Below are 27482 nucleotides of genomic sequence, written 5' to 3'. Positions count from 1 at the left end.
GTTAAGCTGACAAACACAAACAAAATGTGCTCACTTTTGTTCTGAATTTAAAAATTTGACAGAACAGTGACAAATATGTACGCACATAAGGAAAAATAGTACTATTGCTTGAGTCCATCAGTCTTACTCTTTCTAACAAAATACAATGTCTGCATGAATGGCTTGTCCAATTGGATTTGCACAGCAGGTGTAGTGATTCATTGGTCACTGAAGGGCAGGCTCAGCCTCTTCACCCTGAATGCTGGCACTCCACTTTCCTCAAAAACTTGTTATTGCAAACAGTAAAATGATTTTGCATTTAGCTTCTGAGTACAGAATAAGCTCCTGTCAAGACTAATCCCAGAGTGTGATTTACTGCTACAATGTCTGGGGATCCAAATAGCAAAGATTCACCCACAGAATAAAAGAGCCTGTATCATTCCTTATTGATGTAGAGTTAAGAAACTTGCCTTTTTTTTTTGGTCTGAGAATAGTTATTTCTGCTACTTGATTTTTCTCTGTATGTCTGCACAAAATGAACACAGCATGGGAAAACTCTATTGCAATTCCATCATTCCTTACACACACTGCTCTACATTTTCACAGAAACAGTCTAATCTCATTGAAGATAGATTCCTCTCTCCAGTAGGAATAATGCCATTCACATGCAATCAGTGACATGAAGAGTAGAGATTTTGATGCAAAATTCTGAACAGTAATCTGAATTTTCAGAGTAACAGTTCAAAACGTTCTTGAAATTCTCCAGTTTGTTCTTTGCTTAAGAGAAATCCTTGCAGGTGAGAATGCTTTGAAGGCCTATGAAAGCATTACCTTCAACTGGGAGTCAGCTTGACACTGCTACACGAAACAAAAGCAGATGCCACCAACTGTACCAAAGGGCAAGGCTAAGGTTTGGCATTGAGCCTAGTTAGGGTTGCATCAACCAGTTAAGCAGGGCTTTACTGAATAACTTTCAAGGGCTGTGGGGAAATAAAGGAATGATAAAACTCTGGAGACACATTCAGAACACACGATTTCTGTGGACAGCTTCTGAGGATACCTGCCATCCGGGATTCCAAAGGCAAAACAAGAAAATCAAGAAAAATGTTCATTAGACCATCTCCAAGCTATGGATAAGAGACTCCCTGCAGTAAGGGCATAGCATTGGCCACGTAAGTAAACTCAATTGCCAACACTAGAGCTTTCTACTCACTTCACTTGCACTCTGTAATTAAACACTGGGATACTGTATCTTTAACTGGCGGACGGTCACGGAGAACACAGAGATGCTCCTACTTCATCCGACTGCTCCTCCTTTTGGCTTCACTGTCATCCAGCAGCGAAGAGAGGATCTGGTAGGCCTGTGGCTGCTGGGGTCCTCCACGCTTGATCTTGATGCTGCTTCGCAGGGGGGAACCCGGGATCACGTCTTGTCCAGAGCCTGGCTCAATGGAAGATAAAGAGTCTGTAAGGAGAGAAAGTCACGGGAAAGCACTATTTAAAAGGGGAGGCTAAGGTAAGTGTGAAGGGGCCTTTCTGAATGATTCCTCTTCTGGAAGAAGCGTTGTCCCTCCTGCTGTCTTTCTGTCCAGCAAGCAGTTGTGTTTGCTGCCATCACACTACTCAATATTTAGCCTTTTCCCTCTGCTCTAACAAAACTCTTTGGGGTAAACACTACTACTGCAAGCAACACAGCAGCTCCTGTTCCTATTTGTCACCTCATTTATAAAAGCACTGCTCTGTTATTGATCACAATTTGCCTTGGGCTGCAACTGCTACTCGGCATTGCCCACAGACTCCTGTTACTGAAGGATAAAGCATTGTGGTGGAGTCACACAGAAATGATGTTCCTGAGGATATAGGTATCATTTCATCCTTGTAAAGGTGGACATCTTTCCTGAAAGGACTGAACAAAAACCTTGATCCACCCTAGGCTACAGCCACATTAGCAATAAAGCTGGGAATAAATATTAGCTGTCCACTCTCCCAGCGTGCCTCATGTTAACGCAGAACTCCTCTTTCTACAGCATCCTGCCTCCTGCCTTACAGAGCTAAATGTGCTTCTGACTGCGACCACTCTTCCATTTTCCCAGCAGCCAGCAGCAGATGCTGACAATGCAATGCTGCCTCATCACTTGGAATGCCCTGCTTTCTTCCTCTTACCTTCAGAAATGGATGTCTGTTTGCTCATTTCCCTGCCAAGGCTTCAACCTCACATGCCAGACCCCCCAGGCCTTGGTTCCCTCACTTGAGGCAGCGTTTCTTTGCCAAGGCAGCGCTCAGCTGCAGGATTTGTGCTGTGCTCACTGTGAGCACACACTGCCAAACAGTTTGGGCTTTCCCGTGTCCTGCTGGGCTGCTCTCTACCGTTTGCTGGGCCAGATAATCTCATACTGCCCTCCCACTGCAGAGAAGAGTTCTGTTTGCTGGTATGTTTTGCCTTGTTGCTTGGGTGGCTGTGGTTTTGAAAGCATTTGTTGACTGCGAAGTTTCCTGGGAAAATGAGAGCACACGATTGGCATTTCTGCGTGGGTCTCTGAACTGGAGGGAATTGGGCTACTTAGGAACCTGTGGTAAGATTTGTGACACTCAGACTGGGAACACGACCGGACAGTTGGTGCTGGGTGACTTAAAGCTGCACGGTGCCATTCACTGCAGGGAGGTCTGTGCTCAAGGAAACCCTGTTTTGTTGCTTTATGTCTTTTTCCAGTTTTTTTTCTTTCTTTCTTTCTTTTTAACCATATTCATTTACAGAGATGAACATAATAGCATAAGGAAAACATGCTTTACTTTCTAAGTTCTTTTTCTAAGTAGTATTTTTGTAGAGTCTAAATATGCCTTAAGAAAGGAACTATTTCAAAGGAACAGAATGAAAATATAATATCTACACTATTATTGGGTAAAAAAGGAATTATTTATATAAAATCATGCAAGATAGGTGTTTAAACATAGCTCTTAAACACTGTGCAATTAAAAATCATCTACTTTTGCTGATGTAGTTACATTGGTATAGAGTATATATAGGTATAAATAACTTCTGTCCATCCCAGGGAATAACAGAAAGCAAACCAGTAAAAGTGGTTTGCTGAAGTGCTGCTGCATTGGCAAACAGAGAACATGTAAAAATGGGAAACCAGGCAGCTCTGCAGTGGCAGATTTTGCATGCATTCTCCAGTTCATGTACCACTGTCTATACAAGCTTCTAGAGCTGATTTTTCGCTTTATAGCAGTAAAAATGGAGACCCAAAGTAAAAGACCATGGGACACTCAGACCTTGGGCCCTGTATCCCTGTGAAATTCACAGGACTGTAGTTACAGACAGGATTCCCCTTCCACTCCCACCAGAAGACCACATAGGTGGGTATGGACTGCTGTGTAGGGAACCTAATGGGCATCTTCACTGTCACCAGGTCAAAGCAAACAAGCATAAAAATATCTCCTCTTGGTCTATAACATCCAGTGAAAACATGAAGCAAACAAGGATTAATGCAGAGGTAAGGTCAGGCTGACTGCGGTTAAAGTTATGGGTTCATGATTCACGATTTCCCAAAAGCTCATGCTGCTGCCTATTGCTTTTGGAATTAGTGCTTTGGGCCTCTAAAAGGTACACCTCCTTTGAACAGTGAAGACAGTGCAGAGAACCAAGCCTGATCAGCCATACAGTGGAGCTCTATGCACCAACACTATTTTGGCTTTGAAGCACCCAATGGCATTTCCATTGGAGCAGCGTGCGGTGCAGGAGCGGATGTGGGCTCTCAAACCTGCTGCACTACTGCTTTAAGTCACCTGGAACTTCTGGAGAGTTTCTACAGAAATATCCAAAAGCCACTTCCAAATCGAAGTGGATGTTGGTCTGAGGGAAGATGTGGTAGCAGCTCCATTTACAAGAAGGGCCAAGAATGAGGTTCCAGGGCCTAGCAAGGCCATGTGAGGTTCCTAATTAAACTACCCAGTTAAGAAATGTTCAGCTCCGTGCCAAGGAACAGCCTTGCTTCTCACAGCCTGAGATAGTAGATCCAACCAATATTTTGCTTCTGCTGTGTTTCTGACGGGAAGAAATCATCACAGCAACTTTTGGCAGCTCTGAGAGAACCGATCCTCAAATACCACCAAGGGAGAAGTCTGATCTGTGATGACTACACAACACCACTCTCTGGTTAAGGAAAGAAAACAGTCATAAAGGGATGATGCCACACATTGCACCCGTGATGGGAGAGCGAGTAGCCTCATCAGAAAGCAGAAATTCTATTTGAATGAGGAACACATGAGACTTTCTTTAAATCTGATTGTGAAAATAGGTTTGGTATAAGTTGTCACAACGAGACCTTCATGGATTGTTCATTTTCTGGGTAACATTGACAGAGACAATACTGGGAGGACATCTAATCATCAAGCAGCTTCCTGAATAGAGACCCAGCTGTCTAGAGAAGAAAACTTAAGCACTGCTTACCGTGAATCCCTATCATGTGCTCTAGAATCAAGACCCTCTCAGCTAATATCTTCAGAGCTTCTCGAAGTTGTTGAACACCTTCCCCCTGCAAGACAGAAAAGAAAACTAACAGTGCTATATGTTTGCAGAATAGACTTCTTGCACGTCATGTTGGCTCTGTAACACCAAATGGTGCAGTGTAAATGTTTAAAAAAAGAGAAGTCACAAAAAAATGAGATAAGCTGCAAGAGTAAAGTTGGAATGCAGGGGAAATCTGCAAAGCAAATCTTCTCAGTTATACCCCACGTTTGCAGGGCCTCTGACTCAAAGCCAAGCCTTTCACTTTGGTTCCTGTTTCTGCAGTGAGCCAAACCCAGGGTGTATATTCCTGTCAAATATGTTATGTTATGCAGCTTATGTTAATAACTATACTGTGCTACCTGGAAAACAGGTTTTGCTGTTGTCTGACATTTACTCAGAGCATCATTGAGTTTCTTGGGCTTTCTCTTCATTGAGACACCAGGAAACTGAGCAGGTTGGCAAGCCCCATCTTGCTTCTGCCTTACAAACTGCAGCAGTGGCATATGTGCCCATCCTGATGGACTAGAGCCAGCAGTGTGTGCTTGAAGGCCCACAGTACCCTGGGCTGCCTCTCAGCAAGCTCCTAGGCTGACCACAGGTAGTCTCTGTATGGGAGAATAACAGCTGGGGGCTGAGGAGGTGTTCAGCATGCAGGAGAGCAGCTGACAACATGGCCAACGAACCACTAAAACTTGGCTTTCTAGCATGCAGTATATTGTAAGCCAAGGCTCATATCTCTTCTGCTGCCTTTTTAATTGGTAACAGGAGCCTTGTCCCTCACAAACCGAAGGGAATATGTTTAAAAGACAGTAAAGAGATACAAAGAAAAGCAACAAACAAACAAACAAAAACAGTAGAAACACATGCTTACATCAGCACCTTTATCACCTTCCTCTCCCTTCTTGCCTGGTTCACCCTAAAACAAACAAGAAAGAGAAATTTGTCTCCATATGAATGAGCATCCTGCCCAGAATTACTTCCCATCAATGGACCACAGCAGGGATGGCTCCTGAGCTCTGTCCTAGCTCCCAGCAGCTTCCCAGGAGGTCACTGCTATTTCTGACATTGATAAACTTGGCTGGCGTGGCCACACTGCAGGAGGGGCTGGCTGCCATGGCCTGCACCTACAACAGATCTCAGTGAACAATGTTTTAGGATGCAAGGCTGAGAAAGAAATGCTGTTCTCCTGCCCCAAACATGCAATTGTGCATCTTTGATTTACACCATAAAAATTCTCTATTCTTCTTTCATTAATTACTCACATCATTTGCTGCCTCTGAAGATGCTCATTAAGCTTTTTGTGAGCAAAGATCTCCATGTGCTGTGAACATTGGTCTGATGTTCCCCCTAACCAGGGGATTTATTGTATTTCCCAAGGAGCAGAAGACACAAACAGATTAAGCCACAAGCTAAAGACAAAGCCTAACAAATGGCTGAAAGAAATAAGATGGAAATGCCTGGACTCCTAAGACTCACTGGACATCCCTGAGACACTTGCAAAGCAGGGACTGGGGATGGGAGGAAGGAGTGAAGAAAAGGTTGCAGGAAGTGTAGAGTATGAGGAGATGGAATTAAGGTATGGTGAAGAGAAACTTCCCAGAGAAACCAGGGCCTCTCTGAATGCTGCCACTCAAGACAACCAACTTACTTGTCCACTCACTTTCAGACAATCCTTAACTCTATTTGCACTCTAGCCCTATGTGCCTGTGCAGACATCTCCTGCGTGCATCAGTTTAGCTACTGCCAAGAAATCACTTGCCCAAGTCTCTTATCTCATTAAAAGGTTTTCCAGCTCAGCTTGGCAGATCAAGGTGCGAGAGGACACCAAGAGCAGCTGAGGTACCTTGGGTTAACAGTGCCCACCTCTGCACTCTGGTAATGCCAGGAACCTCACAGAGCAGGGAGGGGATTCTGTCTGCCAGGTTTTGGTTAGAGGGGATCTGCAAGCACAGCATATCTCCTCTGTTGGCACACTGCCTTCTTCATCACTGCTGTCCACCTCTGACCTCTCAAAAGGACTTTGTCAGCAGTCCTTTCCTGCAGTGCACGTTATGCCACTGAGTGCCCTGTAGACAGAACACCATTAGCAGAAGATAGCTGGTAAGGCTGCAGAGCAGGGATGCTACCTTGCTTTGCACTGTACTGTTAGGACTTCCCATGAGTCAAATGCTATTAACTTTTAGAGCAAGCATTCTCCTCTCGTAAAGAAATCAGCAGGAATCTGGCTGCCCTGTGATAAGTTTTCATTACTCACTTCTGGCTATGGAAGGAAGACCCCCAGCTGCAGGGCACGAGCTCCATCCCTTGAGCGACCCAAGGTGGAGATAACCCTATAGGATCACTCTGACACACTCTGCATTTCAGTGCTACGCTTGATGCACTTCATGTTCCATTCGATAAGGAATACTTAAGGTAAGGCTTCCTACTGAGCAAAATCTCTGAGCTGCAGTCAGTTGACCTCAGCATTGTATTTGAGAGCTGGCTGAACCAGCTGCAGACCAGCTCGATGTTTTTATGGTACCAGACATGCCAGGAAGGCACCAAACCCAACTGAGTCTTGTACACACCCGCAAGTACATCACTTACAGGAAATCCCTTAATGCCCCTCTCTCCAGTCAGACCTGCTTGCCCCTGTTGGAAATAAAGTAAGTGTCATTAGGAGATGTTTTTCCATTTGACAAGAACACAGTGTCATTTTTCACTAGTGGAATTAAGATGGCTTAATGAAAAACCTTACACTTGGGATAATAAGAAGAAATTCCTCTCCCTTGACATTATCACTTAGAGACAGCAAAAGGGGGTCATGGTTTTCTGTCAAACATCAGCTCCAAATCCTATCACACTTCGGAGAAGTTTGGTTAAATACAGAGCTACTCCACTTGATATCCTCTCCATAAGATGATTAGCAATTTCTTGAACTTTACAGCAGTCAGTTACATTATAGCAGGAAGGAATTTGGCTGGAGATTTGTTTCTTACAAAGACAGAGCATTCTTCTCTCTAGTAAAACAGACAGGCTGATGCTGCTCCAGACAGCAAACAGAGCCCAGGACTCCCACAGAGTACTGATTTAATCTGCCTCCTGCTCCACACACACGTCCCCGCATTAACCCCAGCAGCTACTGATCAAACCCACACACAGCATTTTGGTTGATTTGTTTCTTTTTCCCCTCGTGCTGATTTTCACACTGTTCTCTGTGCTTTCTTTCTTCTTTTCTTTTTTTGGCTAAACTAAAACATTTTGGAACAGTATGTGTTGGTTCAGGGTGGAATGAAACGCCATCAAATTCAACATCTTTTTAGTCCCTGTCTTCCTCCTCAGCTCTGGTTTCCCACCCCAGGGCAGGCTGGGACAGGGCAGAATCCCTGACTAGGAGAAGAGCTATAGATTATTTCATGGGAAAGCAGGAGCCAAGGAAGGGGAGGCAAAATTTAAAAGCATCCTTAGAAATCTATTGATGAAACAGACACATATTGAAACCAGCTCTTCTTCCCTAAACATAAACAGAAACAAATCCATCCTTTTGTTCCTCAAAAACCATCTAGCTGGCGGCGGCTTTCTGTAGCATGTGCCAGGAAGGGAGAGCTGCTTTGTTACTCTGTCCATCCCACTGCTGCTTTGTAGAACACAAATGGGCCTTGGGCATCTCAAAACTTTACTGTGGAGACCTGTGCAATGCACGGCCAAGAAGCACCAGACAAAGGCCCACTCTGACACGGACAGTGCCAGGAGGAAGCCCAGTTTGTCAGGTGCTCTGAGCATCTTCAAAGGGAAATGCCTGGATTGTACACTGAAAGGAGCAAGAGCTGTGAGACAGCACGGGCAAGCAGCAAACCACAGAGAGGAGACATAGCAACACACTTGAAATACATAAACAGACTTTTCTTGGTGTCCAGGGGGAACAGAAAAGGATGTTATCAGCTTAAAGGGGATCAAAGGATATTTAGGCTGGATGTTCGAAATATCTTTTATCCCAGGCCCTCAAGAACTGTACCTCTGCAGACTGCCTGCGGATGATGTGACGCATCCCTCGCTGGCACTCATTAAGAACTAAATGAACAGAGACTGATCATGAGTGGCACACACAAATTTGCCATCGAGGGGTTGTGCTCAGACTGCTTCAGGTCTCTTTCTACATCTGTTCCTTCTGAGATTAAGCAGGAAGAATGTACAATGATGTTTTCTCATACCTCAACAGATACTGCCAGCCCTCCTCTGCTTTCCTTTGCAGCTGCGCAGCTCGTCTGCTCTGTGTAAAGCCAGCCCTAATTTGTATCCACCAAACCCCAAATTGCAGCATGTTGTTGTCAAAACCAGCATTCAAACCCACACTCACAAAAGACAAAAAGCACACAGAACGTCCTACAGAATTTCTGCCACAAAAAACGATCAGCTCTGCTTTCCATGCTAAGAAAGAAAGGACAGGAAATAGCATTTTTCTATTTAGCACAGCATTGTGTATTTGAAAATCTCATTTGTCCTAAACCTAGAAGGAGAGTTACAGTTGTGAATACGTACGAGGAAGGAATGAGGTCAGAGTCTCAAGTATTTGTCTGTACTGAATGGACGCTGTGCATTACAGCTTTTGTTTCAAAGGAAGTGCAGTAATAGTCTTAGCAATATGATCAAGCACAAACTAAAGCACCGTGTTAAGGGAATCATTGAGGAAGAGCTCTTACCAGTTTCCTGGATGGAAACCATCCACCTTGCCAAAAGGCATGCCTTCTTTTTTTTAAACTGAAAGTTAGCATTTAATGGTGATGAGCTGCAGTGGCTAGTAGGTACTGAAATCTCATCTGTTATGGTTTCACTCTCTATTTCACTCCTTATTAGAACCTTAAATTCTAACCTAGAAATGCATCAGAGCCTAATAGTAAAGCCAATAAATGCCTGAAGTAGGTGATCTGCATAAGATACTGTCACTTAAAATGCTCTCTATCTTTCAGGTGATATCATATGTAAGAATGGGGACCAAAATCCCGTAAAATCACTCTCAGGTATCCTCTTCTCCTTCACTTGAAGTTCCTCAAGAGAGCATGACACACCACACCTGGGCCTTGCTTGCCTTGCACAGTCTGGACAGAAGAGCATAACCTATGTATTTCACTAGTTATTCTCATGAAATTGAAAAGTCATCAAATAGGAGCTAAACAATTAGTATTTGCCCTTCATTGCTCTTTCAGACACTCTTCTGCTTTTTAGACTGCGAGAGTGAGTAAAGGAGAAAAGGAGATGCACATCATCTACAGCTACCTACCTGCAGGCAGTGATCTCCAGTGTGATGGTAAAAGTGGCACTTAGAAGAAAATGGAATTTGTTCCCTACAGCTGCAGCATAAGAGTGTGCTTACATAGCCATGACTGCAGAGACATCCTTCTTTTTTTTTTTAACAAGCACCAGCCAACATTTTTCTTCTCTCTTTCTTTAATTCTTTGACTCTGTTCCACATTAGGATCAGAGTAACACTCCACAGTCCATCTGTGCCCACTTCCACATTTTGCAGATCTAGTTGCTGAATAATTGCACCATCTACTAAGTTCTCATGATTTTGTGTCCCTTGTGCTTCTCAGAGGCAATTTCAAAGACTACGGCCTTCTGGAGAGTAAGCTTGACAGGAACAGCTGTAGGCCAAAGTGCCATGTGAACCCCTTTCTTAAATGCTGGGGTGGGGATCTGACATGGATATATCCTTGCTAGATTTTTCTCATTTATTTCCTAAATATTGCCTGTTTGGAAATAATATTCAAGGAGCCCTTCTTGCTGCAGTTATTATCACTTGCCATAGCCCATTGAGGAGTGAAGTATAGCAAAGTTTCTAAATGAATAAAGAGCATCACTTGACCTGGGGAACAACTTTGGTTCAGGAGGAGTCTGATGAGCTTTTACTGCGTAACCATCACAGATGGAAGAAGTCAGAATATCTAAAACAGTCCACATGAAAGAGCTTTGGTCGGCTGAAGAGGGCTGGCCTCTGCCAGGTTTAACATTCCAGGTATTTATTACCTGTATCTCTTTAGGGAACACCAGACTCTGTGCAGGTCATTCTGTTTTATCTGTTCAAGAAATCATCACCTTGTTCCTTTTTTTTTCTTTTTTTTTGCAAAAGAGAAATTCTGCATTTAAAATTGGTCATGGCTGCAGTCCCATGGAATCTGGAAGACCTGTATAAATTTCTAAGGCATTCCCCCAGATCTTGCTGGGAATCCCTCTGTGTGCATAAAACCTTACCCTCTCTCCTCGGTCTCCTTTGGAACCTTTGGGCCCAGGTTGTCCCGGAGAGCCTGGTAAACCCTGAAAGAGATGCAGGACAAGAAGAAATCACTTTCTGTTGTGCATCCACTATGAAGATATAGCCAATACATTTCCCAGTGGTCCCCAACCCCTGTAAACCTTATACCATTAAGTGATTGGGTTGGATTCTTATTTGCCCTCAAGCAACAACAATGAAAGCTCTTTTTGCAGATATCTTGAGCCCTATATTTTCTACATATCCCTCTCTTTAGGTCTTTTAATGAACTCAATGCTACCGATATAACATCTTACAAAGGGTCAGTGTGACAGGATAGTTCTTATTCTCGGTGACTGAGAAGAAATTAACACATAGATGGTATGGTTAGTCTAAAAGTCCCCACTGCTTTCCCCTCTCTTCATAATTGCCTCAGTGGGTGGCATGAGTAGGCATACATACCTGAAAATTAATTGGATTGTGCAGTGGAAATTATTTTGAAGCGATTCACTCACCCTAATAAACAATTTTCAAATTAAGCCCAATCTCTACTAATAATTTTGCTCCCTGGGTCGAGTAAATCTATAAAGCATGTCACCAGCAGTTATAAAGGGCATTGTCTCCAGACTTCTACTAATTGAACTGCTTTGCAAAAATTGATCCAAATTCTTAAATTGCCCACCCAGTGAAGCCACAGTTAAAATCCAGGTGGGATGGGAGCAATATTGACTGTTTATATTCAGCATGTCAGCCCCACATGACCATATGCAAGATCCTTTTTTCTACCTCAGATGACTTGGATATCTCCTTGGAGTCCGCAGCACAAGGAACCCCAGCTTTACTCCAGGTAGCTGACTTGTTTAACAACAGCCCCCAGGAACCACCACCTCTCAGCATTCAGAGAAATGGACTCCGCAGCATAGCTGCCAGGAAGCTCAATCTGTGCTTTAGTGGCTCAACAAGGTCAAGCTTCAGTGTTTCAAGGGACTGCAGGAGGAACACTCCCCCAGTTTTAGTGTTTTGAGGGACTAAAGGAGAAGCACTCTCCCAGTTTGGCAGCACTGCTCACCATTAACGCGTTGCTCCTTGCCTGCCACCAGTCCAACCAGCTCACCACCAGCCTGCACAGGCTGGCAGTTAGCTGCATCACCCCCAGACCCACAAAAGATACAGAAGTTCAAGTGTGAGATAGGTTAACTAGGGCTGGCAAAGGAGGTAGGGCACAGCCCAGGCTTGGCCTTGCATCAAAAAGCAGCGTGAACAAAACTCAGGTGTCCACAGTTGACCTCTGTGCTTGACAGCTCTCAACGTTCGATTTCAGTGCATGTTTGCACAGGGACACTCAAGAACACTGAACTAAACAAGAGTGTTGTTAAAAATAAAAAATTTATAATGTGTGCTGCATGTGAAAAAGCCAGACTCTATTAAAGAACCTATTTATGAATTGTGAATTACCTTATATTTAATCACGTTAAACTGCAACTGTCATTTTGCTGCCAAATTTCCCACTGTGTTCATATCTATCTGGAGTTTCTCACTGCTCTCCAGAGCATTCACTAATTGAAATGATTCTGCTACACTGGCAAAATTTCACTAACCTGCTCTCATTGCTTCTTCAAAGTGATTAATAAATACATAGCAGAAGTCTCCTTTCTCTAATTTCTAACATTCCCAAACCTGTCATATCAAGATCTAAGTTACATCCATTGTCTGAATGACTTAACCTTTCCCTCTTTTCTGTTCTCTTCAGTCACTTCTATCTCTTTAGTCACATAAGATTCCTAATATTGAAATATTTGATGTCACTGGTTTACCACTACAGTAAGAAACACTCTTCCCAAACTGGAGTCCCATTGTATCAGCCAACCATCACCTGGAGCACTTCGGGCACTCATTATTCATCACCACCTCCACTCCTTCAAGTTTTTTTTTCATGCATATGACTTCTTTGCCCTTCCAGCATAATAAATCCTTTTGAGTGAGTTTACAACACTCTGTAATTATACCCCCCTCCACAATTTTGGTATCAATGTCAAATCAATCAAACTGATTGGAATTTGTGATGTATACATTGAATGGAAAGTGCTATTTCCAATAAATGAGGATGAAGGAATTCACCTCGGTGAACTGGCGAATTCTCAGTAACACATTTCTACTCTTTCAAGTGTTCCACAGGAAATGCAGTATTTTTCAATCACAGTGTTAGTAAAGCCCACATCAAATCCTTTGCATCAACCCAGGCTATGGTGAAATGTTTTGACACAGTAATAGCAAGATGTGCTGTTATGACTGAGGGAAAAAATGAAAAGTATAACCATTTTAACTTCAGTTCAGTATGAAAAACGGGTATTAAAATCACAGAATTTCATGAAGAACTTAGCATCATATCTAAGACCTATTAAGTAATCCTCCTCTTTTTGCAATAAGGAGATGCTTTGCACCCACCCCCCAACTCTGCCTCCCAGCCCAAAGCAGGAAAACCCTCACTTGTGATCCAGGGACTCCAATAGGTCCTGGGGGTCCTTTGGGTCCCGATGCACCTGGTGGTCCTGGTAGGAATCATTAATTGAGACAATTTTAAGGAGACTTAGAAGGATCTTAGATTCTAAACATATGCACTTCCTTTTATTGTACCCCATCTCTCAATGGGTGAGAGCCAGTCACTGATCCCAGGAATAGAGCATATAAGTACTACATCATGCATTGGATTCTTGGACACCCATATCCTAATATCACGTATCCTTATGCCCTAGGGAAGATCTTAAAGCTCTAGGAGGAAAAAGAGGTGAAAACAGGCAGGAAGGATGCCAGCAAGATGCTGCATTTCCATTGTTTAAAATAACAGCTCTGAAGAAATCTTAAGCTAGGTCCATGAAACATCAGAGCAGACTGATATTTTTGAAATGAAGTCCTGTAGGTGGCTAGGGAAGTCTGCAAGCCTACATGAGTCTGTCTCTGGTGCTGATGAACACTAAGGAGACAGAGGTTGGATGCAGCCAGAATGAGAAGCCAACTATTGGCAAAGCACTCTTTCGTTCTTTGCAGGCTCACTCCAGTAGCAAAAAAATTCTTTTTAAGTCTGTATCACTGAAGAGGCTGCTTTCAGGACATGTTAAACACTGCCTGAACAGGCCAAATTGCTTTACAGTCACAGAACAAATTCATTACTTTTGGAAAAATAATTATATCCCGACTGCGGCTGTTAAATTGTACCTGGAAATGAGAGACAGGATATTTGCTTAGTCTGAATTTAGTAATACTCCTCTCTGCTTTGGTTGTCACAACCCTTGAGATGAAACAATGCAGACATGATATACAAAGTACAGCTGAATTAACCTCAATCATTAATGCACCATACAAACGCTTAAGTCAGAGAATAAAGGAACTGAAAGATAAATTAAAGGCCCTCATAACGAAAGGAAAATTCTGCAACTGGTGGGAATTCACTCCTAAATATGCATCATAAGGGGAAATGCTGATGTTTGCAGGAATATTATCATTTAAGCCACCTATCAGCACTGAGAAACAGATTTGCCACTGAATTTTGCTCCTAGATTCTGATCTCATTATACTGGTGCAAATCTGGAGTAGCTCAAACCAGCTTCGAAGTCTGCAGAGATATCACTGAGAACAGCTGTCCACATCCTGCTCAGTAGAGCTCTACAGCAACTAGACAGGACTGCACCAGCAGTGAGAGCAGCTCTGCTCAGACAGAGGAATTCATGGGACAACCCATTCTTAAAAGACACTCTTCAATTCCTGGTTACTTCTTGCCATCCTGCCCACTCCTGGACCCACGGCTCTTTCCACTGAGGACCACATGCAGACATCCCACAGCACACTTCCACTCTCCCTCAGATTCTTTTGCTCCTCTTCCCCAGCATTACAGCTTTGCAGCTCAACTAAGTGCATTACCTGGGGGTCCTACAGGGCCCGGGGCTCCCCGTGGTCCTGGCAGGCCAGCCATGATGGTATCTATGACGGTGGAGGCCAACTGGGGTTCTCCATCTGTGTTAAAAAGCAGAACAGTCAGTGCCCCTGAAGAAAAAGCTGTCCAGTCCCAGGTCTTCTCTCCAGAATCCTCTGGTGCCCATTGCTGGTGAAGGACAGGCAGTGCTCTGGATGCAGTGCCTCGACTCCAGGAGCAATCCAAGATCACAGGCTGTATATCCCCCAGATTTCATCCCACCTCTTCTAACCCCCGAAGCATTGTCCTTTCTGTCCAAAAACTGGTGTTCCTGCACACTCATACTGTATTATCTTTGAAATGCTGAAGCAGTTTAAATGTAACTCTGCACTGTACAGGAATAATTATTTTAGGAATTCAACTAGCCAGCTTGTGCAGGTCTGGGGAACAGGTGGAGATGGTCACAGAGCAGGGAAGGCATTAGCAGAAACTGGAGTAACCTGTGCTTCTGCACATCTTTCTTAATTGTTTCCCATTAGGAGTAAAGCTTGTCAGCCTGTAGCTGCTCCCACCTTTGAACCACTGGGCTTACCACCTCAGCTGGTAACTGAAGAGAAAAAAAATACAACTACGTATGAAATAAAAACCCCTGTTTATTTTTTGCAACACCAAAACCACAATCAATAACTCTGTTCCCTGCAGACCTGCACTGTAGCATGCCAGTGGGGTACCTCTCACCTGAGCATCCCACAATGCTACTTGACAGTGTGGAAACCAAGGTGCAGAAATACCACAACTGGCAAAGACACCAATAACACAAATCAAGGAAAGGAGATAACACGAAGCAAGGGAGGGAACCATGTCCTGATTCTATGAAGATTCACAGTCCGTTCCCCTGACCAGTGCTGCAGGTCTCCTGATCATGCCTGGAGATCTTCACTCTTAGTCAACCCTATGAGAAGTCCATATTTTCCACATCTGGAGGCCACTGAAATGTAGAAAGCCCAGGTCGTCCAGCCCACAACCTCAAACACACTGGTGTTCCCTCTCACCCATCCCTTTAATTTGTTATGCTGAAATTCTAGGGAGCTTTTTGCAGGTGTAAAATAGTGCAAGTAGCTCACGGCTCTCCTGATGAGAATATCAAATAATACCAGGCAGATGGGAAGGATGTTTGTTCACTCTGCAGGATCCTGACAAAACAACGTACGGTGAAATCTCTAGAAACATTATCAGACACATCACGAAGCCTTTTCAACTTCTAGAGCACTGGCAACAACAGAGAAAACATTCAGTGTCCTTGTTTGAAAGCATCTCCAAGGGAAATTGTGAGACCTTCTTAACTGCCAGGGACGACAGTACGTCTGCAATGCCTTCCTGGCAGCAGAGCAGCACAAGATCTAACCCAGGTCCCTCTGAGAACCACATTTCGAGCTTAAAGCCTGAATGTAAACAGGTATTTCTTTGACTATTGTTTCCAGACCCATCCATCTTCCCTTCTTCACAGCCCTGAAACAAAACAGCTGAGACTGTTTTTATGTTCAGAAGGGAAGGTATCCAAGTGAAGTGTGTAATCCAATTAATTTGAGTTTTATTTGACCATGTCAAAATCCATCATGGCTTGGGAGTAAGATGAGATTGAGAAATGAGCATCAAAGAGCAATTGCAGTCTTTCATTTTTAAAGAACAAGTGGCCAACAAAATGAAATGTGCATCCACTGAGAGGAGGAGAGGATAAGCTACAAATGAACTGGGATTTAATTACTGCTGGAGGTAAACCAGGAAGAAGGTTAGAAAAAATTCCTGCTAAGTGGTACGTTATTACAGTGATGGAGTTATACCCACAAATCCACCCACCCTGACGTTAGACCCACTGGACTCAGAGTTACTTATGAAGGGTGGTTTGGTAACAGTGACACAGAAGAGAGCAATGTCTCAGTTCTAACACTGAGCTGACTCTACACCACATACCTGATGCATGCATTCGTAAGTGGCAGAGAAGGAAAGCAATGCTGCAGCAGCAGCCCCAGCAGAGGGGCAGGGCAGTCTGGCTTCTGGCTTGTATCTCATGTTTCTGACTAAGGGATAAATTCCCCCTTTATAAGCTTGATTTGTTGAGACAGGATGGAAATGAAGTAATCCTGTCCTAATTTTTTTCTGCTACCTGATCCGGAGGGAGACAACTGGGACCAATTTCTTTACCACCACACTGTGAAACTGTGAGAAAACGTCTCCCCATTTTTGGCTTCTGCCTACTGATAAACATTGCCAACAGGAACTTATTGTGATTAATAAAGGCACACGCATTAACCGTGTTCAGGCGGAACCAAACACTGCAGTATTAATAATAATCCAATACAGCTTTCTCACATCTCCGTGGGTCCACACGCCCATTACCAGGAATATGCTTCCCTCTGCTGTCAGCAGCTGGAATCTTGTGTTTATCGTTTTCAGCTGTGCTCCATTAAAAAGGAAAAAAAAATAAAAAGAGAAGGAAAACCTATGCAGGATTTGCAAGGCTAAGCTTTATTGGCTGTTGAGGATCAGCTTTCCACCAACCTGTGGTAGGCAAAATCAGCCAGCACGTAAGGAAAACATTACATTTTGTAAGAAAATGGTCTCAGTATTGCATAACTTTACCGTGACCATGAAGATGACTTATACTGGCAGACCAGTACTGAGATTTTTTTTTCTTTTAAACAACAGAACTTGTATAGATTTTGGGCTTACATATCCAATTCAGTACACCAACAAAGCCAGCTTGTTCCACTTGTCTAATGCAGTCTTTGCTGTACATACCCAGAGGAAATTTCATCTCCACAGAACACTGCAGAACCCTAACCCTAAGCCCTGAAAGGAACTGGTTGAATGATGTGCCCCCAGCAGACAGCCCTGCTGCACACTTCTAACTCCTGAGTTTTGGTGAGTGGACAGTATGCAGGAGCTGGCACTGCCTGGCTCACTCACCTACTGCCAAAAGCTAAAGGAGGGGCAGAGGGGACCCCAGGACATGTGAGTGGGGCAGAGCACCATTCCTGGATGTTTCAGACATGAGGTTTGAGATAAAGCTGTGCAAGGGGAAAGGCCTGTGCTGCCTGCTCTATCCAAGCAACAGTTAGCAGGTAACACTCGGTTATTTAATCAGTCCTTTACTAAAGAAAACTCCAGGGAGTACAGAGCTTTCCACTTCTTACATGACCTGAGTTACAAATGTAGGAGAGAGAGCCTGTCAGCTTTACCAGTGCCAATCTCTGCAACTGCAGAATTTTAATTCCATACAGGATTAGGTCTTCATTTGGAAACCTCCAGACTACATCAGCTGCTTAGTTCTCCCAAGAGTAGATAAATGAAGCAGCATACATTGCTGAGATAAGTGCCCTGGTAACTCCTTCTGCACCAAGAAATCCACCACAGGTAGGAAAAGCACAGGGCTGCCCCATGATGCAGCAGACATCATTTACTTATGAACCTCAAACCCATGTGGGAACCTGCTGCTGTACAGTGGTGGCTGAATTAATATGGATATTTATCCACTTGTTTATCTTCTTCCTATTTTGGGACAATACAGTGTTTACTCTTCTCACACATCAGCAGGGAAGCCCTGCAATCTATGTCTTTGCAAGCTTTTAAGCACATCCGTTATCTTGCAAGAGTTAAATTAAAGGGTGGCTGGAGAAAGGGGGCTGTGGCAGTAGCAAAACCACCCTCCAAGATCTACTGGAATAAAAGGCTGAACGCAGAACCTTCCTTGTTAGAAGACTCAGGAATGCAGCAGCCAATCTGCATTTTGTGAAAAACCTTAGCACTGAACCTCAATTAATGTAATCTTGTCCATATGCTTTAAGTAACTGAATATAAAATAGAGCTGTTAAAGTTCTTTCCAAATTAAAACTACATCTGTTCACTTTCAGGAAAAGGAGTCCGGAGAGGGGAGTGGGTGGAAGGAAAAGGAAAGCTCTAGAAAGCCATCAGAGACAGGGAGATTTACTAATCTCTGGCTGTAAGAAATACAACTGCACTTTGAAGCTGCACATGAGCAGAAAAGCTGGGGAAAAGGCACAGCTGAAGTCTGGGGGAGTGGAGATGGGAGACCAGCAGAGCTGGGGCTCCAGGGGTTTACACACCAAGCAAAGATATGTCTGAGTTCTGCTTTATCATTATTAGATGCCAGCAACACAAGACCAGACCGGAAGAAATCCAATCAAGCCTGAATATGACTGCCCAGATAAGAGTGCATGACGTGCCTTTCCAAGAAAGGCTTTTCTTGCCATGCACAAATATATCTTTAAATATATCTTTAAAGTAAAAATAAAAATATCTTTAGTTCAAAGAAACCTTGACCCTCCAGCCACAGGGAAGGAATAAATTACAGTCTTGGTCTGTGCTTTTGAGTCCACAGTTCTGTGTTTTGCATGGATATGGGATGATGTGCCAAAAACACAGGTGGGGAGACATGTCTGCAGGGGCAGGAAAAGAGCTGCATCGAACAGATGTCCTCGTTATGTTATATAATTTCAGAGATGCAAGCACATAGTAGTTGCTCATTTCTGAATATCCCTGAGCCCTGTGATACTGCAACAGCAGCACCATGAGATCACACAACCATGCAGTTTCGTTGCACCAGCGCATAACTGGCCAGACATGCTGTATTTCTTTACCCATGTTTTATTTTGTACAGGGACTTCCAAGAGGCAGCTCACCTTGCAGCTGCCAGAGAAGGCAGAGCCCTGGTAGAGCACAACAGGAAAGGTGGGAAGAAGAAGTGAGCTGTTCTGGGGCTGTCCATTCTGCTGATGTACCAGAGAAAAAAAATGGGAACAGAGAAAGAGACTTACTTTCTTTTTCAGCTGTGGGCTGGAGGGAGTAGAGAACCCCTTGCTGGAAGGTAAGAGGGAGGCTCGGGGTGGCAGGTGGCCCTGGAGGACCGGGGGGACCTGGAATCCCAGTTTCTCCTGGAAGTCCTCTTGGTCCTTGAGGTCCCAGCAGTCCTGTGCAGAGGCAGGACAGGATCTGTTAGTGCACTTGAAGATGTGCTAATGGCTGTAAAAAGTAGTAGGAAGTCCATTCTTTCCTGGAAAGAAGAGTCTAGATAGCAATAATGCCTCAAGGACAGAAGAGAAATGCTACCTGAAAATACTTACCATTGTCAGATGTGATGGAAAGCATGCAGAGAAATAAGATAAAGGGATGGCAATTTGGTCTCAAATTATTTCTGTTTAACAACTGATCCTCTCTCAGCAGGTCTTACCATGGTCTGGGAATATCACAGCATATTCTTCCTCTCCTGGTAAACAGAGAATTTCTGCCCTGAACTACAATTGTGGGAATCGGGGAAAAAAAATTGAAAATTGGGAAGCCAATTGCCTTTGGGTTCTCCCTATGAAAAGCAAATGGCCTTACTTGGCTCAAAAGTGCTACAAAGCTCAGAAAGTACAAAAGAAAACAACCTTTTCCCCTGAAACTGAGCAAGAAACTAAAGGCAGCTTGAAAGCAAGCACAGCTCCTGCTCTTCCTCTTCCCCTCCAGGTACACCTGTATGTCACCTCACCACCACAAAAGCACAGAAATAGCAACAGAAACCACCAGACCAGCAGCAGTGCTGCTTCCTCTGGGGCTGGAAAGCTCCTGTTGCAAATAGAGAAACTGAAAGGCAGACACATCTTTGGCAAGAAAAGCCATTGACAGTTTGCCAGAAAATGCCAAAAAAAGCGTTCAGAGCCACTCTCACATTTTAAGGCACTCTCCAAGTTTTAAACCTTTCCTGAGCTCAGATTTACAAGGCACAGCCTTTCAAATGCATACAAAGCACAGAGGCTGAGGTCTGGCACCTATCGTGTAGTATCGCCTTCATCAAAAGATTTAGGGGATGCAGAAAGTCTCTGAGCTCAGGAATGGAGTGCACTGTGAATGAGTGGCCTCATAACCTTTTCCCTTAGCACACAATGGCATCATTAGTTTGACATTCTGGCATCTGACAGCTTGACACAAATGATGGAGAAAAAAGGCAGTTAAAACAGGCACACAGTGAGAGGGTTGAGCAGAAAATGCTCTTTTCCAAAGGCTGACAGATTGGAGACTGGTTTTCATAGCTCCTGAGCAGGATGGGAAAATATCATCCTGCTGTTCTGCTTTCTGGAACACGTTCCCCCCAGCTCCATAGGAAATCCCAGGGACCACCATTGCTCTCCATGCAGCTGGTTCCTGCTCCAAGGGCTGCTGGCTGAGTTCTGTGCTCAGGGGACTTCGAGGAATGGATTGAATACAAACTAAAATCTCAACACCGTGTGTCTCAGTCTCCTATGATCTGTCTGCACAGACAATTTGCACAACGTGAAATGTCTCCTGTCATGTTCTGGGACTCACCTGGTGGCCCTGCTGGGCCCCTCTCCCCTGGCTGTCCCTTCTCGCCTTTCGGTCCCGGTGGTCCTGGAAGACCAGTTGGTCCAACTGGGCCCGGAGGACCAACTTGTCCTGGCAGTCCTGAAAATATACAGGGAGGATATGAGTTAGAGATTAAGGCACTACTGAGATCTTTAGCAACCCAGAAACCAGCAGAGAGGAACTCTGCAAGGGGGAGAAATGCAACTTTGTGTGGGTAGCACAGACAGGGTGGTACTGGTCACAAGAGCCTGCATAGGGGAGAAGAGCCAAACTGGATCTTGCTTCCCCACTTCTCCTACCAGTCTTCGAAGAACCACGTGCATCCCCATCCCCACCTGCAGCAGTCAGCAGGATGTGCTCCTCAGCTGGGACATGCTGCTCAGAGCCAACCTGAGCACAGCTGCCCCATGTCAAGGTCTGAACAGCTCTGGGCAGGCTCTGGCTGCTCCCTCGTGCCCTTCTTTGATAGCCTCATCCAGACAGGCACATCAGCTCCATGATAGTCTCCATGTATCACAATACATAAAATAAATAACACATAAAATATATGGAACAGGCTGTCCAGAGAGCTGTGGGCACCCCACACCTGAAGGTGCCCAAGGTCAGGTTGGATGGGGCCCTGGGCAGCCTGAGCTGGCAGGGTGCAACCAGGCCAGGGGAGTTGGAACTGGATGATCTTTAAGGTCCTTCCAACCCAGCCCATCCTGTGATATCTGCAAAAGCAAATCAAGCCCTGTCTCCCACTTGCTCTGGATGGCATCCACATGCCACCCAGAGCCACCGTGTCAGAAATGTTTCCTTGTTCTCTCCTGTTTTCATTTATCTAATGAGTGTCCCATGGTGTTTCACCCCTAAGTGAAATGAATACACCCACATTCTGAAGTAACAAGATGTTGTTAATTTATATCAGTGGGTAGGATGCTGAGGAAGCCCACCTGGAAATACCAGTTATGCAGTAATTACAGCCCCTTGGCATCTCTACTCAGTCTAAGTAGATAAGCCTACATAAGCCTAAGGAAGATGCAGGCAGCATTCATAATCTGAAAGTGACTATTTCTAAATAAAATCTTAATGTTGCTTCCTTTAGAACACCAAAATAACAACAACAACTGGCAAGTGCACAGTATTTTTTCAGAAAAACACTGTGTCTTTTGCTCACGAAGGTCATAACTTCTATGGAAAGATATATATGAATACTCTGCAAACATTAGTAAAGCCTTTAATTCCTTAGAGAGGTAGGAGAGTTACTCTGTCTGCTCAGATTAAGTGGTTAATAGTTACAATAAAGGCAATAACTGACAGAGTCACGGGTTCCTGGTTTCCAGGCTACTGAAGAGCTTTTGAAAGCAGCAGCAGACATGCTACAAAGCCAGAGGAAGATCTGGCTGAGTTCAAGGTTCAGCACATTCAGACTTCAAGTCTCTACCTATATTTTACATTCAAGAACAATCCAGCAGAGCATAGATTTGATTCATTTTTAGGCACCGTCTTTTCCCGTCCCTTCTACGAGGAAAAGTTCTGGACTTATTGAGACCAGTGGCAGGAGAACCTGTGGTGGGCAGGGAGTGGAGAGGAATGGATGGACATGGAGAGAAGGAAGAAAAGAAACAAGTGGGCCAGGCAGCACCTCCACGCTGGCCCCAAAGGGAATCAGGCTATGCTCTAAAGCACCAGGCTCGGGGATTTGCAGCTTCCCACTTGAGACACAAAAACATGTTTCCCTACAGACATTAATCCAAACTGTGTGTGTTTCTCAGAGCAAAGCAGTAATCCCCAGTACTACACCCCCTTGAAAGATTCCTCTTCTTTTCTTCTTTTTGGCCATTCTGGAAAGATGTCCAAAATATCCTTCGCTCAAAAATGAAATCCACCCATCTCTAATCCTGACAATCTAAAGAAATGAGATTTTCAATAGTTTTGCATGGGAGTGTATGACTGCACTTTTGTTTTACTCAGTCATTAGTGAAGGTCTAATTTAATTTGAGTGCTGAAGCAAGAATTAAGGTAAGATTTTCATTTGGATCAATTTGCTTACCCACAGGATGCAAGCTGCAGATTTTTCTATGAATAGAAAGGAGGGCACCTTCAATGGATGGAGGCTGAAATCCCATCAGGCACAGTGGGTGCTGCAATAGGCAAGCTGAGGCAGGTGATCTTCTTCCATGCTACCAGACCACTCCCCCCATCACACCTTTACTGCAGAAAATTTTTCTCAGCACAGAGGGAACAGCAGAAACAGTGTTTGCAAACATAACACACCATGCTGCTGAGCACAGGTCAAAACATTTCCTCATTCGTAGAAGTCGACCTCAATTCTTCAGTTCAATCTTTATAAATCAATCCTATGAACTTCTGCAGACCAAGAGCAATCATTTGCTGCTAGCATCCTCAATTGTGCTGCAGCAGCAGAGCTTTAAAGAAGCTGGCATTTACTTCCCTGAAGGAGGAAAGTGCTGAAGGAAAGGCTGGGGGAAGCAGCACTGGGTAATGTGTCAGGCAAATGCTCATACTGGTGACAAATGGTGTTACCAGCACAAAAGAGACAAGTGCAAAAGGGAGAAGAAAGAGGGAAGGATTCAGGGAAAAAGTGGGGGGAGGGAGGAAACACAAACAGGCCAAATCTTCAGCTGGCATTTCTGAATCTGCTGCAATGACACTGCTTTTAGAAGCTAAAGCCTCTGGAAAACATTCATTTCTTGAAATATATGAACGAAAAACCCTCAGTAAAAAAAAAAAATTAAAACAGGTAGAGGATGAGCATCCTCCTGCTAGAGACCAAATCAGACAGGCAGAGGGCACGATTTTCTTCCTGGCATTTCTTCCTCTCATTAGCCCACAACACAACACCTGCTCCCTTTCCTCCCCAAGGTCTCTATGCAGACAGGAGTGCGTTATTCTGTGTACTCAGTGCACCAAATCAATGCCCTGATCATTGCCAGCAGCTCTCCGTGCCCCTGGCATGCCACATCACCCAAGTAATGATGGTGTGCTCTCCCATCACTCAGCATGTGCCTCATTTGCTCTAGCCATGTGTCCTTCAGTGCCTCTCCTGTGGGCAGCACTTTCCATCCTTCGTGTGCTGGGGGAACGGAACATCCCAGAGATAATAAACCTGATGTTTTGCCTCCCGTGATCAAATACAACCCAAAGAGGAAATCCAGCCTCTATGTGAGGCTCTGAATTGCTGAGGACTCATGGCCACAGGACCTTCCTGTTTGTTTTTTTTTTTTTTTTGGGGGGGGAAATACCACATACAGGTTCTGGGCACAGCAACATTTTGTGCTTTAAAAGAGGAAATAGGAGAAACCATTCACTTACCCTGTGTTATTAGCTGCTCCTCTGCACCCCTGTGTCCTTTAGGCTCTAATTATAATAGTCAGGGTTAAAAAGAAAATAAAAGAAAAAAAGAAAAGAAAAATTAGGTCTCTTGCTGCCAACTGGCTTAGCTAGAGTATATATATTTTCTTAATTCTCAGTAAAATGTATCCTGTTGATTAACAAGCTGATCAGGAAGGCCAACGGTGCAGCTGTCTCAACAGCTCTGATTGCTTTTAAATGACTGTCTATTCCCAGCCCTGCCACTCACAAAAGAAACAGCCACCCTAACGACCAGTAGCAAGTTTTCCTGGACCTCAACTTGGAGAGGCATCAGCCAATTCAGAGCTGTAAGGTCATCCAAAAACACTTCCACTGCTCAAAGCATCCAGTCCATATCACCCATCTCTGTGTTAGGTACCAACATCCTGCCTTTAGTCCATCAGCTTTAGAAACTTGGCAGCCTGCAAGCTGGGATGTGGATTTACTTTGGCTGAAAGAGTAGATGCAGGGCAGAGTAGGCAGTATGTCACAAAAGCTCTGAGGAAGGCAATGGGAGGGACAGAGTTTTGGCTTTTCTCAGCCTCAAATCACACAGGGAACTCGGGTTTGACTTATACCTAATCCACGATGACACTTGTTGAAAGATCTCCTGAGGTCTGCAATTGCTGCAAGGGAACCTGGAGCTAACTTTAAGCAACAAGTCACAGAACCGTGTTGAAATCACACAAAACGGGCAGTCCCCACAGTCCTAAACCAACTGCATCAAATTCCCTACATTTCACCCAAACCCACAGTGCATTTCTTGGCTGGCTTTGAATTGTAGATGCAAACTGATGTGGGGAGGGAAGGAAGCCAAGTGTGAACCCTGATCCATGAAATGTCCCCAAAGCTCCTTAGCAAAGCATGCAGAGCTCAGCTGAAGCATTGAGGAGGCAATCACATGTCAATAAGCAACTTAACTGATTACTTCTAATTGCTGAAAGACATTGTGCTGACCTGAAATGGCCCAATGCATGCCTGACTGCCAGTTATTATGCTAGAGTTGTTTTTCCACACTAGGTTAAATAAATCAAGGTTAGAAAAATAAAAGGGTGACAACGAGTAAAAACTACACCTGGTTGCACGCAGGCAGCTGTACATCCAGCATGGGAGTCCAGCTGATGACACCAAGCACTCGTGTATACCTCAGACAACAACATCCTCTTCTGGGAGATGCTCTCTTGCTAACTCTTGGAGTTACTGGTGGGTGGAGGGTGCTGATACTTGGCCATGGAGTCAACCTGATGCAAGTGCTACAAGAGGGTGTTCTACTTAACAGCACTGCCAAATGTCTGGGAGAGCAGCACTCGTTGCTCCTTGCTGAGCAGATTATCATGAGTACAGAGCCACAGAGAGTAGAAGACACTGAGTGGAAGGGACAGAGCTGTCTGTACATTTGCTAGAATCACTTTAGCACAACAAAGTGCAGGTGCAGAGATACAACAACAGCAAAAATAAATGACATGGAGAAAGCAGAACGAGCACATAACGAACACTGGGGGAAACTGCTTTAATTCAGTTCCTGGCAGCTGTCAGTGTGGTTCTGAAAATACTTTGCAGAACATATTGTTAGTGAACCTCCCTCCATGTTGTGGCATCCTGTCAAATTATAAGCATGGACGACATCTGGTCTATGTTGGTTGCTCCAAGTCTGCTGCAGTCGTGAAAGGCTGCCATAATAAACTGCTCTGACAAAATAAAGGGGAAAAAAAAAAGGAAGGAAAAAAAGGAAAGTAGGCCCTACAGAGCATAAAGAACTGCTTTGGGAGCAAGAGAAGCAACTGACAGACAGGGCTTTGGAAGCAGAGAGCGGGGAGCCTGAATTGAGAATGCTAAAGTCAAGGAAACTCAATGCGGAGTGATCTGTCTAGCCAAGTGGCCTCGGAGGGAATTTCTTGTAAGTGTATTTTTTTTTCATGCCACAAGAGGGATCATAAAACAGCCCATTGTGTTTATGGTAAATTTAAAAAATATAATGCAGAGTGCAACTGATGCTGATATTCATGGGAAAGTTGTTTCTCCTAATAAAACCAAGAATTACCCCTGCTGTAGTCCTCTACCTCCCCACACCACTCCCGATGGGGAACTGCCACATTTAGCTCAATAGGGCAGCACTGATGGTCCCCTGGCATCCCAGTGTGATGGCACTCTGGAGTTTCCTCAGGAATGTTTCAAGCTATCCAGGTCTGCAGATCCACTCAGACACAGACAACATTATACCTTTAGAATGAACAACCCCTGTTTTGGAGGAACTATGGCTCTGGAGTTAAATAAAGCTGTTTCTGACCCTAATACCAAGGCTAAGCTCTCAAACTGCATCTACTGCTGAGAATAATCCCACCTTGCAGCGAGCACTTGCAGCCAACCCCAGTGTCCCCTCCGAGGGTGCAAAGCAAACAGGGAGCCTCCTGCAGCAAGGCTGCCTGCCCCACACTCACCCCGCAGCATCAGCAAACATATCTACAAGCAAATAAAGAGTTGCCCATCTGAAAACCTTAGCCCCCTTCCTTCCAGAGAAGCTCTCAGTGCTAAGTCAGCTTGGCACGGCCTTTTGTGTTTGTAAGATACCCTACAGGTACCATATGTGCAGACAGAGGGATTCAATGGAGAGCAGGCCATGCTTACCAACAGGTCCCACCGTTTTCCTCAGGACACTCCCAGGATTTAGCAGGGGAAAGGCATCTGGCAGCAAGTCGTCGTACCAGGTGGCCGTGGTCCCGGTGATGGGCAGGTTGTTTTCCAGTGGTGGGCTTCGCTCCGCAGCTTCGAGCAGAAGGATCTGGACAGGGGACACAGGGAAGGCAGACATGGTCACTGGGATGGTTTCATACACAATCTCAATCCGCAGAAGTCTTGAAACTGCTCTCCTTGCCAGGAGGAGCTGTGGATAACTGCAGCACAGACCACAGGGGGGTTGGCGTTGACGCTTTCCTGGTTTTCTGGAAAGAAGCAGTAATTAGCTTGGAAATCAGCTATGTTTTCTTGCAGGAGGGTGCAGTGCAGTGCTGCATGCCCTCTCCATAGAGAGCTTTGCTGCCTGCAGACATTAACCTCAATGAGACTTCTCCCTAGTGAGGAACAGGAACCAGGGAGCAGAACTGGAGTGAGGACACAGCTTTTCA

General features: G+C 44.6%; 1 protein-coding gene across 1 annotated transcript in view; it reads right to left on the bottom strand.

The window, feature by feature from the left end:
- Positions 1–497: 497 nt before the first annotated feature.
- The window catches only part of COL26A1 (collagen type XXVI alpha 1 chain), a 133327-nt gene continuing 106342 nt past the window's right edge, over positions 498–27482 (bottom strand). The window contains exons 7-17 of the mRNA XM_065732225.1: positions 26986–27139; positions 24322–24366; positions 20986–21102; positions 19458–19610; positions 14631–14723; positions 13203–13264; positions 10718–10780; positions 7076–7120; positions 5361–5405; positions 4430–4514; positions 498–1444 (exon numbers count right to left, since the gene is read on the bottom strand). Coding sequence (XP_065588297.1) covers positions 1272–1444; positions 4430–4514; positions 5361–5405; positions 7076–7120; positions 10718–10780; positions 13203–13264; positions 14631–14723; positions 19458–19610; positions 20986–21102; positions 24322–24366; positions 26986–27139 — 1035 coding nt within the window. The 3' untranslated portion in view covers positions 498–1271. The remainder of the gene's footprint in view (positions 1445–4429; positions 4515–5360; positions 5406–7075; positions 7121–10717; positions 10781–13202; positions 13265–14630; positions 14724–19457; positions 19611–20985; positions 21103–24321; positions 24367–26985; positions 27140–27482) is intronic.

This window comes from Cyrtonyx montezumae, unplaced genomic scaffold (assembly GCF_038088225.1).
Source record: "Cyrtonyx montezumae isolate F1298 unplaced genomic scaffold, pur_monq_1.0 scaffold_15, whole genome shotgun sequence".
Taxonomy (NCBI): Eukaryota; Metazoa; Chordata; class Aves; order Galliformes; family Odontophoridae; genus Cyrtonyx; species Cyrtonyx montezumae.
Note: the sequence above shows the minus strand (reverse complement) of the source record. Positions and strands in the feature narration are given on the sequence as shown.